Below are 16,260 nucleotides of genomic sequence, written 5' to 3' on the forward strand. Positions count from 1 at the left end.
TCTAAACGAGCCTTTAATATTTTGAAAAGAACTAAAAAATGAGATCATGTGTCAAATATGATGAAGAATATTTTAACTTTTTTCTAAATGGAATAACTCCAATTCAAAGATAAAGATACAATTAAAACTGAAAATTAAAAAATGAGATAAAATTGACGATTTTAAAAAGAGTTATTGGTATCATATACCACCATTTTTCGCGTTTTTTTCGATTTAAGTACAATTTTAAAAACGTGACACCATATATCCCACCCTTTAATTATGTGGTATATATAGTCTAAACGTCTTATACAACGTTGTTTTGGTCATTCACATGGCCAAACACGACATCATTTCTACAAAAAATAAAACATGAAACGCAAATCAGATTATAGGATGAAAAGATTGGAACGTGAGATGAGACGTTTCATAAATTGTGTTTAAATCGAGAAAAACGCTAAAAGTAGTGATATATGATAACAATAATTCTTTTAAAAATTTGAGAAATAAACAGAAAAGGTAAAAAAGATAAAATACTTTAAAATGATTAAGTCCTTTTTTTAAAAGAAGCAATTGCGCTTTTACATGATGAAACTATACATTTATAAATACAAGAATGAGTTGCAAAAAATTGCCGCATTGACGTGTAAAGGTCAGTTTTAGATAATTTTGGTTCCGGCTTGCCTCAATGCTCATGCAGTCATTTCGCCACTTCCATCTTGTGCACCGGCTTACACAATACCTACCACGAAATAGAAAGAACTTAATCTAGCTCAATAAAATAAAAAATCCTGATACAGATTTTGGACATTTAAACATGTTAATATTCCCTCTTGATAAAATCTCTGTACAGCCATTAATTCTCACAATGTTTAGTCTGAGAGTCACTATTTGCTTTGCTTTTCTCCACAGTATAATCATATTCATACATGGATATCAATTGCACGGTAGCAATCATCAATGATTGCCAACAAAAATCAAAAGAGCTAGCTGAAAGGACAAGAACTTAAACGTGTAATCATCAATTTATTTTCCTAATCCCTATTGATAGCAGCACACAGTCAATTCACTTGACCTAACCATTCCATTTCAACCTTGCTTGCTCTTCCGACTTCCATTTTCAATCGCTATTCCCAGGTGCCCTCTGCAGAATATTCCCAAGCAACCTCTGGTCGAAAATCATATTCGGTATCTACATAAGAAAGACACCCGGTTAATTTAACAAGTAATCAATTATATATCTTGACCTTGAACTTCTACTTAAGAGAAACGGAGATCACCACCTTGTCTCCAAAGAAAATTTTAGTATTATTAGCAATAGCTTCAATAAATTTCAGTTCAAGAAATTCGGAAGTGAGCTTCAACTTGTTTGCTTCAGCTTCTTTCAACACACTGAAAAAATAGAGACATCAGCTTTATGTATACCTTCAGATATCACTTAGATATTCTACTAGAAACAAAAATATTCTGAAAGAAAAGAGATGCCAGACATACCGGTAAAAAGCGGCATCTGCCAAACTCTTTTCTTGAGCCATATACATTTGATTCTCGATTTCTTGCTGCCTCCTCGAACTGTCTTTTTCCATCAGTTTTTGCTCCATGAGGATCTTGCTCACATTAGCATTCTTCTCAGCTTCACTGATGGCCATTTTCTTTGTCGTCTCTGCTTCTTTCTCAACTACTTTTTGTCTCTCAATAGCAATCAAGACCTGCAGAGTAACACACAGTAAACAGCATCAAACACTACCTTGTATTACAAGTGTGATTGGAACTCCAGCACATAGGCACATAAAGTATTGGTCTTTCAGAGAAGAGAAACTTGGAAGCGTAAAACTGAACAATGTCATAGCACCCAAGTTGTCACTGGTTTTGCAATATTTCTACACAAAAACCACAATATATAACTAAAAAGCTTTAGCCATCCAACATAAAGCATATAAATATGATCTGTTTGTGATAGAGAATCTCCCCTCATTTTCACAATAACCTTAATTGAGATTTTTAACATTCCAAGCACTAACATGACACTCCTTTCTTTCTTAAATTAAATTCAATGGAGGAAGCCTAAAAGAATAAAAATCTTTGATCAGAAATAGAGAATAAAATGCCATACCTTAGTGCGTTCTTCCTCCATTTGCTCAAAATTCCTTCTTATGCTCTCTGGAATCTTAGGCTTTGTAACACGCACACTTATAATTTCAATTCCAGGAGCATATCTTGTGCAATCAACCTGAAGTGCATCTTTCATCTTTTCATCAATCTGAAAAATGTTGAAATTGATGGTTTTGAGCAATGTCAATGGAAAAGAGGACGAATATAAATAAGGAAGACAAGCTTTATACAACTTTTGACCTAATGCAGCACAAAAAGTTATGATGGTTTGAGGTCAACATGAATACGAGCACTCCCTCTAATAAATCCCGAGTATATATTAAATGGGAATAACTTAACAAAAGGATTGTATGTTGTATCTCATCTATTAGGCAGATAGCCCTTCTGGAAAAAACACTTGCAATAACCAACAATGGAAAATGGAAATAGCAGCATTAACTGCATGCTAGTCAAAGCAATAAAGTAATACAGGTAATTCTTCTCACCTGGTCAAACACATCTATGTAGACTTGTTGAAGACTATGAGAGCTGCAGAACTGATTGATTTCATGATGAATCTTGTCATATATCCATGTGTTGTCATAATCCACTCCATAGTTAAGTAGTGTATCATACACATGGTCCTTACGCAACCGATTAACAACCTGAATAATGAATTTAATCGGTGAAATAGAGCTCTAAAACTCTTACAACACTAATGAGAGAAGCATGTAATGGTCTTACCTCTATCTTCTCAAAGTTAATCATGACACCCCCTTTGGTACCACATGGAATGTCTTTCACCTGCATATATTAAGACAGATGAATGATTCAATAATTAATGTAACTACAGAGTCTTTAATCTTCATAAGCTAACTCAAACAGTTTACTTGATCTGTCTGAAGTGTCACTTGAACAGGCTCATAGTGGGTGATTAAAGGTAGTTTTAGATGAAAACCTGGTAATAAGATACATATAAGTCCAGCACAACAATATATCAAGTTATCAACTACTAAAATACTATAAGAAAAGAGAAAATGTAAAGCTTCCAGACCTGGACTTGTAATTGTGTTTAAGAGGGCACCTCCTCTCCAATACACCCCAACATGACCTTCCGGAACTTGGTGCACGATGGAAAAACTACTTTTAGTGCCAGAAGTTAAGGATGGGATCACTATCTGTAAATGAATTATCATAGAATGTTACAAAATTTGGCAATCAATATTCAATTATGGCATTTTTTCTTTGCTTGAAAAGTCTAAAAAGCAAGAATTGCAAATCAAACTAACATTAAAATATTTCTCATTTTTGGTGAACTAATGGTTGCTATAGAATTAAATTCTTCATAGTTAGAGATAAAAGGGGGGGAAAGCATTTTGAAATCAACGAAGTTGCCAATAACATGATTTTGCAAGAATTCATCTTATTCCAAACAAGTCTTATAATAACTCAGCATACTATTTCAATAATTTAACTTAAGAAAGAAGTGTCGGATAATTCAAAAAGCACAGATTTTATTTTTTTAATGTCGCGGTATTAGTCTCCGGCTTATGATGCTCAGCCGCAGGAATTTTGCCTCATACAATACATATATATATATATATATATATATATATATATATATATATATATATATATATATATATATATATCAGGTTACATATAGTTAGTATTCGTAATGTTTTGCAATTATCAATATAAAAATATATTGGATGAAATAATCCAGGCCAATCTTGCAATGAGACAAATATTATTAATTACTACATACAAATACATTCATGAAATTTTATTTTTTTGGTCAATCGACCAAAGAGATCTTTTATATCAAGAAAACCGATTTTATACAACTTACAGCACTAAGCTCTAAAACAATAAAGAAAAAAAAGAAGAAATTAATGCCACCTACCTGTAATAGTTCTATCTAGTACAGGAAAATTACAATTAGACCAAACATCTTTTACTAGATAAGAACACTTGAGCTGGAGAAAGCAACTTTTGATTAAATACAGTTTTATTTATAGCTTGCCAAATGAAGTAGACAGATGCATATAAACTAATCCTTCTAGCCCTACTTAGGATAGATTTTCCAATAGCTCTTGTAAAGAAACTAACCTCTCTTCTCCACTTAAGGACAGGCCTTCCAAAGTTCCGATGCCACAAGCAACCAACACTTTTTTCCAAATATCATTTGAAAAAACACAATTAAAAAATAAGTGCTCCACAGATTCAGAATCTCTTTGACAGAGAGGACAAAGATCTGAGTTAATTATTTTCCAACGCAAACAACTTATCCTTTGTATGAAGTCTATTCAGCATGGCCGGCCAAGTGACAAATGAATATCTAGGAATATTCCTTGAAAACCACACAAGACGATACCAACTAACTTTTTGTTTAATAGGCAGAAGGGCTCTCCAAGCACTATTAACAGAGAACTGACCACTTCTATAATGCTGTCAAGACACTTTATCAACAATATTACCAACTACTTCAAAATTCAATCTAACATAACTCCATACGTTAAGAGTATAATCATCCAAAGGCTCGGGAGAGTTCCAATTCCCATCTTTCCAAACATCTCTCACCGCAACAGTCTTAGGAAAACCAGAATTATAAATATGGACACGAGGGAATCTATCATATAGTGATTGACCTTTGGCCCAAGGATCAAACCAAAAGGAAAACAGATTACCATCTCCCAATTTGTAGTCAAAGAATATTTTGACATCATTCCTAATGTTCAGAAGTTGTCTCCAGCTCCAAGAAGAATCAAAATGTTTGGTTATGCCCCAAAAACTAAGCGTTTTCAGCTTATTAGAAGAAACCCAGATAGCCCAAGTAGAAGGCTTATAAGTCACAAGATCCCAAATATGTTTAGTAATAGCTGCTTTGTTCCAAATATTAGATCTAACACCTAACCCACCATAACTAGACCACCTTGCTTACTAGACTACTGAATAATCTTGGCAAAGAAACCTTATACAAAAGAACTAACCACCAAAGATCAAGAAGCAACAGAAGAAACCCGCCCAATATTTAAATTCAGTTAAAGCCCTTTTATGGATCCCAGATAGTAGTTCAATTGAGTTACTTTTATTTCTTTCAAGCATAATAAATTTCAAGGGAAAAACAACTTAAAGCATATATCTCCTAAATACCAAACCGTGCATTAAACAGGTATAAGAGTTTCCCCGTTGAGAGAACATAAATCGCTTTCAACCACCTGGTTCAAAATATTATCTAGCAATCTAGTTCTCATGCATCAATAAAGAAGCAAAGATAGAGAATGATATTTCCGGTAATATTACCTGTATAACTGCTAAACTACTGGAAAGGCAAAACACAAGATTAACAAGCAAACATGTATTCACTCAAAGTAGCATAAAGTTGAAATTATTGATTTTACTTCCACTTTCGACAGTGATCACATTTTATCCAAAATGCTTACCAGAATAAGAGAATAAACAGTAATTAAAATTCAACTTCTACTAAGCTTAAACATTTCAAGTGCTTTAGTCATAGTGCTAAGACTTTAAAGATAGTACAAATTGTCATTTTATTTTTATTTTTGGTTATTTTTTTATTTTTCGCTCATTAGTTTTTTGCACTCACAATATCGTCCTTTTTTTTTATCAATTCTAGGTCAACCTAAAGCCGATCAACGATCAACCAAATGACAGTGTATCATTATTCTGTTTCAATACAAATTAACAAGATTAACCAAATATATATTGAGATCAACATGTGTACAACATAGTAACATTACAAAGGATCTAAAACCATGCCAAAGAAACCTTCCATAAGTATCATCTAGGAGATACTTAGTCTAGGAGTTTTATTAAATAATAATGGTTAAACGAACTACACTAACAAACCGGTCATTTATCATTACTGTAGATTTATATGAAGCGATTTTAGATCAATCCTTACAACGAAAAGGCATTTGAAAGACACTGAAAAAAAAAACATCAAGAAGTTGAATGGATGAAAATGAAAAACTAAAATAATAGTGTTAGGATTACTGCAGACAATCAACGAAGCAACAAATCATTAAGCATTTCTAGAACAGTATAATACAATCGCATTAACAGTAGTAATAGTGCTAGTAAAGATAAATAGAGAGTAATATAGTACCAGTGAAATGATAGCGATGAAGGCGAAGAAAACAGTGAGAATGGAAGAGAAATCGCCGTTAGCTGCTGGCGGTGGTTCCTCTGGTAAACGCCGTCGTGGTTGCTGCTGCTGCTGCTGTTGTTGATCCATGGAAGATGGAGAAAAGAAGGTTTTAGCAGTGGTTTTGTGAATTGGAAGCAGCAGAGCGTTTTGCGTGTTTGCAGGGTCGTCGTCCTCAACAGTGCCGGTTTTTTCCGCTAGATTGGGCTAAGACTAATGGAGCCTGTTGGCTCCAATCCAAGTATTATAAAGAGGAAATTAGACAATACACTTAAAAATTGAAAATATTCACACTGAGCACTTAGGTAGTCTTTTTATTGGGACCAACACTTTTTAATTTGAAAAAATTAACCTTAGCACGTAATTAGTTGCGCTGAACACCTAATTAGTAAAAGTAATTGCAATGGACACGTATTCTTCTTTTTTCCTCTATTTCTTTCTTATGTAATCTATTGCTTCACCCAATTTCACCATTTTCATCAATCCACTACACAAACCAATGGATATAAAAAAAGATCATGATCATGGGTTTCTATTATTTTTTATTTCTTTTGTAATTCATGTTTTTTTTCTATTAACTATGAGTACAGTTATAATAGTTTGGGAAAATTACTACTAGAAACCAGCAATTCAATATTATTTTAATTCTCATTTTTAGTTTTTTAATTATTGATATTGTTTAAATCTTAGTTCCAGATTCAATTTCAAACTCACTTCACTACTTATTGAATTTTCTAGTTTTCTTTATTCAAGATTTTATCTAATTAAATTTTCATACTTCTATAATTTCTTCTTCTACCAATTATTTTAGCTAATATGAGTGTTTTGTTTGATTCTTTGAGAAATTACAGAGTTATCAATTTGTGACATAAGATTTTCAGTTATGCTTATTAACTGTTTGTTAAAACTCCTCAATAAAATTTTATTCACTTGAGTGAGGTACAATGATAAGGCGAACGTTATGTTCTTACTCATTTTGCTAATTACTTCAACCGGTCTGTTACTTAAGTTTTCTGTCATCAATCCTGAAATGTCTATATGTTTAGTCTCATGTCCATTGTGAATTATGAAATGGACAAACCATGTTTTCAAAAGTACACCGAAAGTACACCGAAAGTATACTAAAAGTATACAAATATTAATACTACGTATGTACACGATCATATTAGAACTGTAGTACTGTATATTAAAATATAAATAATAATGATTGGTAGTCCAAAGAAGAGGACGGGGTGGTAATTGAGAAATAATGTTTATGGTGGCAGTGATGTTCAAGAATCAAAGATCTGATGTTATTCCGATGAAAAGAAAAAAAGCAAAAAAAAAGCAGAAAAAAATGGAAGAAAAAATGATTCTTTTATGCTCTATTTTTTATTATATGTTTGTTGTGTTTCTCTTTTATTTACAGTAGAGAGAGCAGTTAGAAAGAGAAGATAAGAGTAATATGGTTGAATTCTATGACTCAAGAATTTTGTTGGAAATAAATAATAATATTTTGTGTATATTTTTTAATTTTAAAATAATAAATATATTTTGTGTATATTTGTGTATATTTTTATATTTTAAAATACTAATTATATTTGTGTATATTTTAAAAAAATAAGTATAATTTGTATATATTTCGTACATTCTTTTTTATATTAAAATAATAAATACACCTTGTGTACTATTCGTGTATATTTTATGTATATTTTATACATGTTTTTTTTAATTTTAAAATAATAAATACACCTTGTGTATTCTTCGTGTACACTTTATATATATTTTGTACACACTTTTTTATTTTAAAATAGTAAATACACTTTGTGTATTCTTCGTGTATATTTTGTGTACATGTTTTAATTTTAAAATAATAAATATATTATGTTAAATATCGTGTATATTTTGTAATTTTAAAATAATAAATACACCTTGTGTATTATTCGTGTATATCTTATATATTTTGTACGTATTTTTTTTATTTTAAAATAATAAAATACACCTTGTGTATTCTTCATATATACTTGATGTATATTTTGTACATATTTTTTTTTATTTTTAAATAATATATACACCTTGTGTATTCTTCGTGTATTTATTAATTTAAAATGTATATAATGTCAAATACTGATAATAACAGGTGTTGGCATTTCTGAAGTATTAAAAAAAGACAGTATAATGTACATAAACTATATATAATTTGATTAGTGTATAAATATTATAATTATTTAAAAAAAAGTCAGTACGTATAACGAATCAGTACATATAACAAATGTACAGTATGCATAAAACATTGAAAAGAGATACCAAACCATTATAATCATTAAAAATAAATAATCATTACATATAACAAACTAAGAAACAAGCGAATAATATTATCAATATAATATTAAAATTATTTAATTTGGATACACTTTACTATTTTAATTTTAAAATTGTGTTAACATATAAAAAAAAATATTAAACTTATATGGGGGTATACTAAACGTATACAACAAATATACAGAAAGTATACTAAAAAAACAACAGTAGTTGTATAAAACAACAGCAGTAATAAGAACAAACAGAAAACAGCAACAACAGCAACATAAAAAAACAGCAGCAACAACAGCGTGAAATACAACAACAACAGTAATATCACAATAATTAGATCTAATACACTTTTGTACTTTTGTTATGCTCCTCCGAGTTGGTGCCGCCTGAACCTTCTTCTCCGATCTGCTCCTTCAAGTCGTTGTCGCCTGAACCATCTTCTCCGATCTACTCTTCTGGGCCGTTGCCGCCTGAACGATCAAATTGATTTCAGCTTTGCTGAAATCAATTAGATTACAGCAAATCTCAAATCTGATTTAAGCTTCGTTTTCATCAATTTATAGATCTGATAAATTAAAGAATAGAAGAAGAACAAGAATGGTTTATCTTACCTTTTATTTGATAGCTTGTGATTTTGGATCTGTTAAAAATATTTGGTAGCTTGTGATTTTGTATTTATAAAGAATAAGTGTTGGGTGAGAATATAATTACTAATCAAGTGCTAAAGAAGTTTTGTAATGAAATCAAGTATTGACCCAAAAAAATAAGGAACACGCGTGTTTTTGGTATTATTTTCCTAGAATCAAGTAATTTTCATTTTTTCCCTATTATAAATTCAGTAAATTTTATGTAAAATGAGTATACCACATTTCCCTTATTTAAGGGTTAGTTACATAAGTGTCCGAAAAAAACCCTGACTTTTCATCCGGTACCACTTTTTAGCAAAAAATTACATTTAATACATACTATGACATCAGGTCTGCTGACGCATGAGCATGTGCACCAGCTGACGCGCGGGTCAACTAACCTACCTTTGTTTTTAAATCAAATTCTTTCTCTACTTAATTACTTATTTAATATTTAAATTTGACCTCACTTTTAAAACAAATAGTTTATGTAATTTTTTTCATCTTACTTATTTATTTTCTTATTTAATATTTAAATTTCAAAATACTAATATTTTAATAGATTTTAAAATACTAATATTTATTTATTTAATTAATTTTAATTTTAATTTTAATCTTAAAATATATAAAAATTTAAATTTTAAAAATATAAAAAATATTTTTTCCGTCTCATAAAAATAGAAAAAGTAAGAACTTTTTTTAACATATAATTTTTTTAAAAAAAGTCATATTTAATGTTAATTAAATATAAATTTTTTGATAAGTTTTAGAGATGTATAAAAATATTAATAATAAAACTTAAAAAAAGACATAAAAAGTAAGGAAAAAGTTTTGAACAACGAATACGTATCAGTTATGTACTGTATATGTATTAGAGATGTATCACTTATGTACAGTATATGTATTAGAGATGTATCAAATATGTATCGGACATGCATCAAATATATTTTTCAAATACCTTTTGTATGTATCAAATATACATCATTTGAATCAATTAAATTGATAAAAATAAAAAAATGAAAATCTAAAAATTTAATTAATTCAATTAATTAAACTTCAATTCACTACATTTTAAAAAATATATATAGTAAATATATATTTAAAGCATGTATAAAAAATTTCGATAAGTTTTTGAGACGTATAAAAATATTAATAGTAGAACTTAAAAAAAGACATAAAAAGTAAGAAAAAGGTTTCAAACAACGAATACGTATCAAATATGTATCAGATATGTATTTGATATTTATTGGAGATGTATCAAATATGTATCGGATATTCATGAAATATGTTTTTCAAATACCATTTGTCTGTATCATATATGCATCGGTCGATTCTATTAAACTTTTGACAAGCCGCTGATATGAATAAAAATATTAGTAATAGAACTTAAAAAGACATAAAAATAAGAAAAAGATTTCGAAAAACGAATATGTATAAAATATGTATTGGAAATACTTTAAATGTTTTTTGTATGTATCAAATTGATTAAACTTCAATTTACTACATATAATTCATTTCTTGATCCAAGATTTTTTTTTAAAAAATATTAGTATTTTAATTAATTTAATTATTTACATTTATAAAATTAAATTAATATTAATATTTTTTAAATGTATATAGAACAAATTATTTTCGATAAGTTTCCGTGTATAAAAATATTAGTAATAGAATTTAAAAAAAACATTAAAAGTAAGGAAATATATAAATAATGCTTTTTAATTTAAAAAAATATATTAGTAATAAAATTTTAAAGCAGAGTACTTTTAATAATAATTTAAATAAATAAATATATAAATAATTATATTTAAGAGGAAATATATAAATAATATTTTTAATATATTTAATAAAATAAATAATATACTTAATAAACTTTAGAATTGTTCAAATTGAACAATTCAAAGCAGCAGACCTTTGAGTTGTTCAATTTGAACAAACCAAAAAAACTGACCCGCACATCATGCGGGTCAGTGTGTTATCTAGTGCACCAGTTGTGCTGGTGCATTAGACAGCCTGTCAATATCTATTGACGCGCGTTGATACCAGCGCACAGTGATGCGCGCTGACGTCAGCAAAGTTAGCATTGAGTATAATATTTTAGCATTATTTGGTACACATGTAATATTTTGGAGAAAAAAAGTACCTATGTAATTAAGGCCCAAAAAGAGTATAACTCTGTAATTAAACCCTTATTTAATGAAAGTATTGATTTTAAATTTTTTTTCTCTCTTTTAAATATAATATTATTATAATAGCTAAATTCATTCTGAAATTTCTATTATTTTGTTTTAGTTAGTTTTTATCAAATTTTTTACATTTAAATAATTCTTATACTATTAATTTTATATTTTCGTGGTCCTTCTATTAAAGTGTGTGTAGAAATGCGTTTAACGGCATTAATTTTACATACAAAACTCATTATCAAGTCCCTGTAGTATTATTTTTTATTTTAGTTAATTCCTATCAAATTTTTTACATTTAGTTATTCCTTATACCACTATTGCGATTAATTTTACAAAAATAAGTTTAAATAATTTTCTATGCTATAAAATAATTTTGTAAACCTCTACTTCAAATTAACAATATTTAAATATATATGTTGATATATTCCATATTTAATTTGTTTAAATAAAAAATTAAACGAACCGTTTTAGTATGAATAATGTTTGTCTTATTTAAAATAATTAAGTTAATATGGATCAATTAATTTAAATATGTAACACCCATAATTGACTCAATTAAATGATTTAAATATTTTGACACACTTATTAATTTTCATATTACATTCGTGCAATTATATTATTACAACTAGATTTTGTAATTAAATTGGTTTATAAATTAAAGTAGGGGTATGTAATCGAAGTAGGGTTTTTAATCGAAGTAGGAGTTTCTAAAACCGTTGTTTGGGTTTTCTATCGATGTTAGAGTTTGTGATTTACAATGTGGATTTTAATTCAAAGTAGGAGTTTATAAAATTATTATAAATTATTTATAGGTCTTTGTTTACAAAATTATTTGCAATTAAATAGTGGTATAAAAATAATTAAATGTAAAAAATTTGATAAGGACTAACTAAAATAAAAAGTGATAATACAAAGACTTAAGAATTAATTTCGGACGTAAAATTAACGTCGTTAAACGCGTTTGTGCACACGCTCTAACGGAAGGACCACATAAATGTAAAGTTAGTAGTACAGAGATTATTTAAATGTAAAAAATTTGATAGAGATTAATTAAAATAAAAAGTAATAGTACATGAACTTCAGAATGAGTTTTGCCTATTATATGATGGTTCATATGTCATTTGATCATTTAACTAATAAATGACCGTCTATAATTTGGGACAATAAAACTTAAAATAGTATTTATCAATTTAGGAAGGAGGGAGTATTTTATTAAAATAATTTCAATAATAATGTGTAAGTGAAAATAATTGTACTTTCTCCATTCCTTTTAGAAAGTCATACATCACACTTAGAAGGGTCGAATGAACTCTCCATATTTGGCCTGAGGAACAGATTGGCCACTATATTTGAAAAGGTGTTAAAAAAACATATAACGTTTAGAAAACAGCTCAAATAAATTCCTCGTAACACCATTTTAAAAACCGTCAATTCTTATTTAGGTGGAATTTGATGTGGTTTATTGAACTTGAAGTGGTTTAAATATGCCTTCAATATTTGACACGTCGTTCAAGCATTGCCCTCTCATGTATAAAAACGTTCAAATATTGTCATTTATGTATAAAAAAGTTCAAATATGTCCTTCATATATACAAAGGTTCCAATCGAACTTGAGTATCAAAATACTCCGTTCGATAAGTGATAGGAGTATTTTTACTCCTATCTTTAGCGTCGTTTCCGCATGCTTTATTAACGTTTTATCACGGTTTTATGGTATTTCGTATGCCTTATTACGTGTTTTAGTATTTCAGGTACTTAGGAGCATTGCGGAAGCATTTTGGTGCAAAAGTTGGAAAAGACGACAAAAGCGATGCGGAAGCTCATTTGCAAATCTGAAAAGCTGACCCCGGGGCACTAATTGACCAATTTGGACTAGCTCGAAGCCTCAAATGAACTCGTGATCTTCATGAAAGTTAAAGTAGACGTCCTGAGCTTTCCAACGGTTCAAGAATCGACTGAATCGGACATTTCTACACCGAGTTACGAAGGTTTGAAGATCGAGATTTGGAGCAGAAAATGGCAGCTCGAATCGGGCTTCTCATTTAGCCCAAGGAGCTCTATTCGAACTTGGGCTTGCTGGAATGGGGAAATCTTAATTCAAGATGCATTAAGGCTTTATTAATTTGCTATTTTTGGGCCCAACACATGTGTAATTGAATGTTTGTCTTTTTCCTTCTTTTGTAAGTACTATATATATGGGGCCTTATCTTTATTTTAGGTATAGAAGATTTTGCTAGACATTATTCTATTTTGTACTTTTGAATCTTCTCCTAATTTTAGAAATCCCCAAGTGTAGTCCTTACCTTCTTCAATAGAATTTCCAGATTTTCATATTTTCCTCCATTGTTGAATACTTAAGCTTTTTCTATTGAAGATTTATTCTCATTTTATTATTGAAGTATTATCTTCTTGAATGTTATTGGCTTGGGTTTCTACAAAGGTAACTAGATCTATCTCTCAATGATTTATTATTCTATTTGCTTGATGTTTGTTGTTTTAGCCATGGTTGGCTAAACCCCATGTTTGGGGGTTAATTTGAATCTTAGTTGTGTATGATTGGGTTAGGGTTTTGGGGTTGTGTTGATTGTTCTAATTAAGGAACCTAAAGCTTGCTTAGATTAGCTACCTAAGTATTGTTCTTAAATTAATTCTCACCTTGAGAGAGGGTTTATTAGTTGGATTTGATTAATTAGAGACTTAATTAGTAACACCATGAGAGTGGGTTAGTAATTAGGTGGCCTATGAGTTGTGATTTATTTGTTAATTGCCTCTATTTGCGTTTGGTGCTACGAGAGTAGGTTAAGCTCGATTAGTTGCGGTTTTGTAGCTCCTTGAGGCTCGAGAGAGCGGGAGTTGCGGTCTAGAACACTCGGTCCTCGTTTAGAACCCTAAACCCGATACCCTTGATTGCATGACCTAAGAGGATTATTAGCTCCCAAACCTCTTTATCACTTGAATTTCGTTAATTATTATAGTGTTTATTCGTTTCTTTAAATTAGTAAATTGTTAATTCCTAGACTAGCGTAAGTTGTTAGTAGTTGGTTGATTAGTTATTAAGCAAAAACACTTATTCTCTTGCTAAACGAATTGAATCGCAACTAAGTTCATTCTCATCGATAATCACTCTTGAATTCACTCCTTGTGGGATCGATAACTCGGACTTAGGTCCACTCTATTACAAGTTGGGTTTTTCTCAACAAGTTTTTGGCGCCGTTGCCGGGGAGTGACGAGTGTTTATTGATTGATTGAAATTAGTTATGGTTCGGTCGAGTTAGCTTTATTTTCTGTTTTTTTTATCACTTTTATTGTTTTTGCTTCTTTCCGGATTTACGCGTGGTTTGCTTGTTGTTGTTTGTGTAGGAGATCAACTATAGTGTATGCACAATACACGAAGGGCCAATCTTCCACTAGAACCGTTTCAAGACAACCTCGGGAGATTTGAAAGAAGTGTGAGAAGGGAAAATCGTATACCCGTTATCATGGAACGTGGGGATGATAACTATGAGGAAGAGCAACAAGGGGACAATCACCCTCAAGTTCAAGGCCATCAAGCACAAAGACAAACTTTGGGGGATTTCTTCCTCCCGGATGTGGATAATGCTACCTATGGGTGTTTTGCAAGGCCGGTCACCGCGGCTACTTTTGAGATCAAGCCTAGCACGATTCAACTCCTAGAGAATCGGTGCCAATTCTTTGGGTTACCAAGTGAGGATCCGAATGAACACATAGCCAAGTTCTTGGGAGTGTTGGACACATTCAAGCTCCATAATGTCACCTCCGATCAAATCAAGCTTCGAATGTTTCCGTTCTCACTAAGAGACAAGGCTAGCTTGTGGCTTCGATCACTTCCTAATGCATCTATCCACAATTGGCGGGATCTTGCTCAAGCTTTCCTTCACAAGTACTTTCCGATGGGGAGAACCGCGAAGTTGACAAAGGACATCATTGATTATTACCAATATGAGGGGGAATCTCTCTATGAAACTTGGGAGAGGTTCAAGGATCTCCAAAGGCACGTACCTCATCATCGGCTTGTAAGGGAACATGTGCTTCAAATATTCTATAATGGTTTGGGTGAGATCACAAGATCTACCATTGATTCGGCCGCGGGAGGTTCTTTGATGCAAAAGACGCTTGATGAGGCTAATGAGTTGATTGAAAAATTGGCTATGGTGAGTAGCACTTGGTCCTCGGAAAGGAGAAGACCACCGGCTCAAAAGGCATTAATGACACTTGACCAATCCAAGGAGTTTGAAGCGATGAAAGCCATGAATGCCTCTTTACAAAGTCAAGTTGATGCTTTGAAGAAACAAGTGGGTCCACGGAATGCTCCGGTTGCATATGTTCAAGTAGGTTGTGAGCATTGCGGAGATTTCAATCATGGAAGTAATGAGTGCTATGCCATGGGTCAAACTTGGAACGAACAAGTGAATTATGTGGGAGGTCAACGTCAAGGGAATGATCCTTACTCGAATACCTATAATCCGGGGTGGAGAAACCATCCTAACTTCGGATGGAGGAATCAAGAGGGCCAAGGCAATGTGCAAGCAAATCAACAAGCGGGTCCTAGTTTCCAAGGAGGAAATAGGCCCCAACAACAAGGTCCTTATCAAGGCCCTTATCATAACCATCAAGGGCAAGGAAACAACTATGGTGGTAGACCTCAACACCCTCCGGGATTCCAACCACAAAAGAATACGGATGAGGGAAATGTGCTTTCCAAAGTGCTAGAGAAGTTAGAAAAAATGGAGCAAAGGGAGAAGAATCAAGCTTCTACTATCCATCATTTGGAAACTCAAATTTCTCAAATGGCAATTTCGCTTCAAGGAAGACCTCAAGGAGGGTTGCCATCCACTACGGAAAACAACCCTAGAGAGCAAGTTAAGGCGGTAGAGCTCCGAAGCGGGAGAAACCTTGAGAA

The 16,260-nt window shown here is 31.2% G+C and overlaps 1 protein-coding gene and 1 non-coding gene across 2 annotated transcripts; both read right to left on the bottom strand.

Annotated features, from left to right (window-relative positions):
• Positions 1-780: 780 nt before the first annotated feature.
• LOC126688327 (uncharacterized) lies at positions 781-6,496 on the bottom strand. Its single transcript, XM_050382985.2, has 9 exons — positions 6,203-6,496; positions 3,125-3,248; positions 2,961-3,028; positions 2,815-2,874; positions 2,577-2,735; positions 2,093-2,239; positions 1,474-1,688; positions 1,263-1,371; positions 781-1,171 (listed from the first exon to the last, which is right to left on the bottom strand). Exons 1-9 carry the CDS (start codon positions 6,329-6,331, stop codon positions 1,100-1,102), a joined length of 1,083 nt encoding a protein of 360 aa, XP_050238942.1. The 5' UTR covers positions 6,332-6,496; the 3' UTR covers positions 781-1,099.
• Positions 6,497-15,265: 8,769 nt separating this feature from the next.
• On the bottom strand, positions 15,266-15,372 carry LOC126654202 (small nucleolar RNA R71). The gene has a single exon (XR_007632458.1). It is a non-coding gene; the product is annotated as a small nucleolar RNA R71 (small nucleolar RNA).
• Positions 15,373-16,260: the final 888 nt, after the last annotated feature.

Source organism: Mercurialis annua, linkage group LG6 (genome assembly GCF_937616625.2).
Source record: "Mercurialis annua linkage group LG6, ddMerAnnu1.2, whole genome shotgun sequence".
Taxonomy (NCBI): domain Eukaryota; kingdom Viridiplantae; phylum Streptophyta; class Magnoliopsida; order Malpighiales; family Euphorbiaceae; genus Mercurialis; species Mercurialis annua.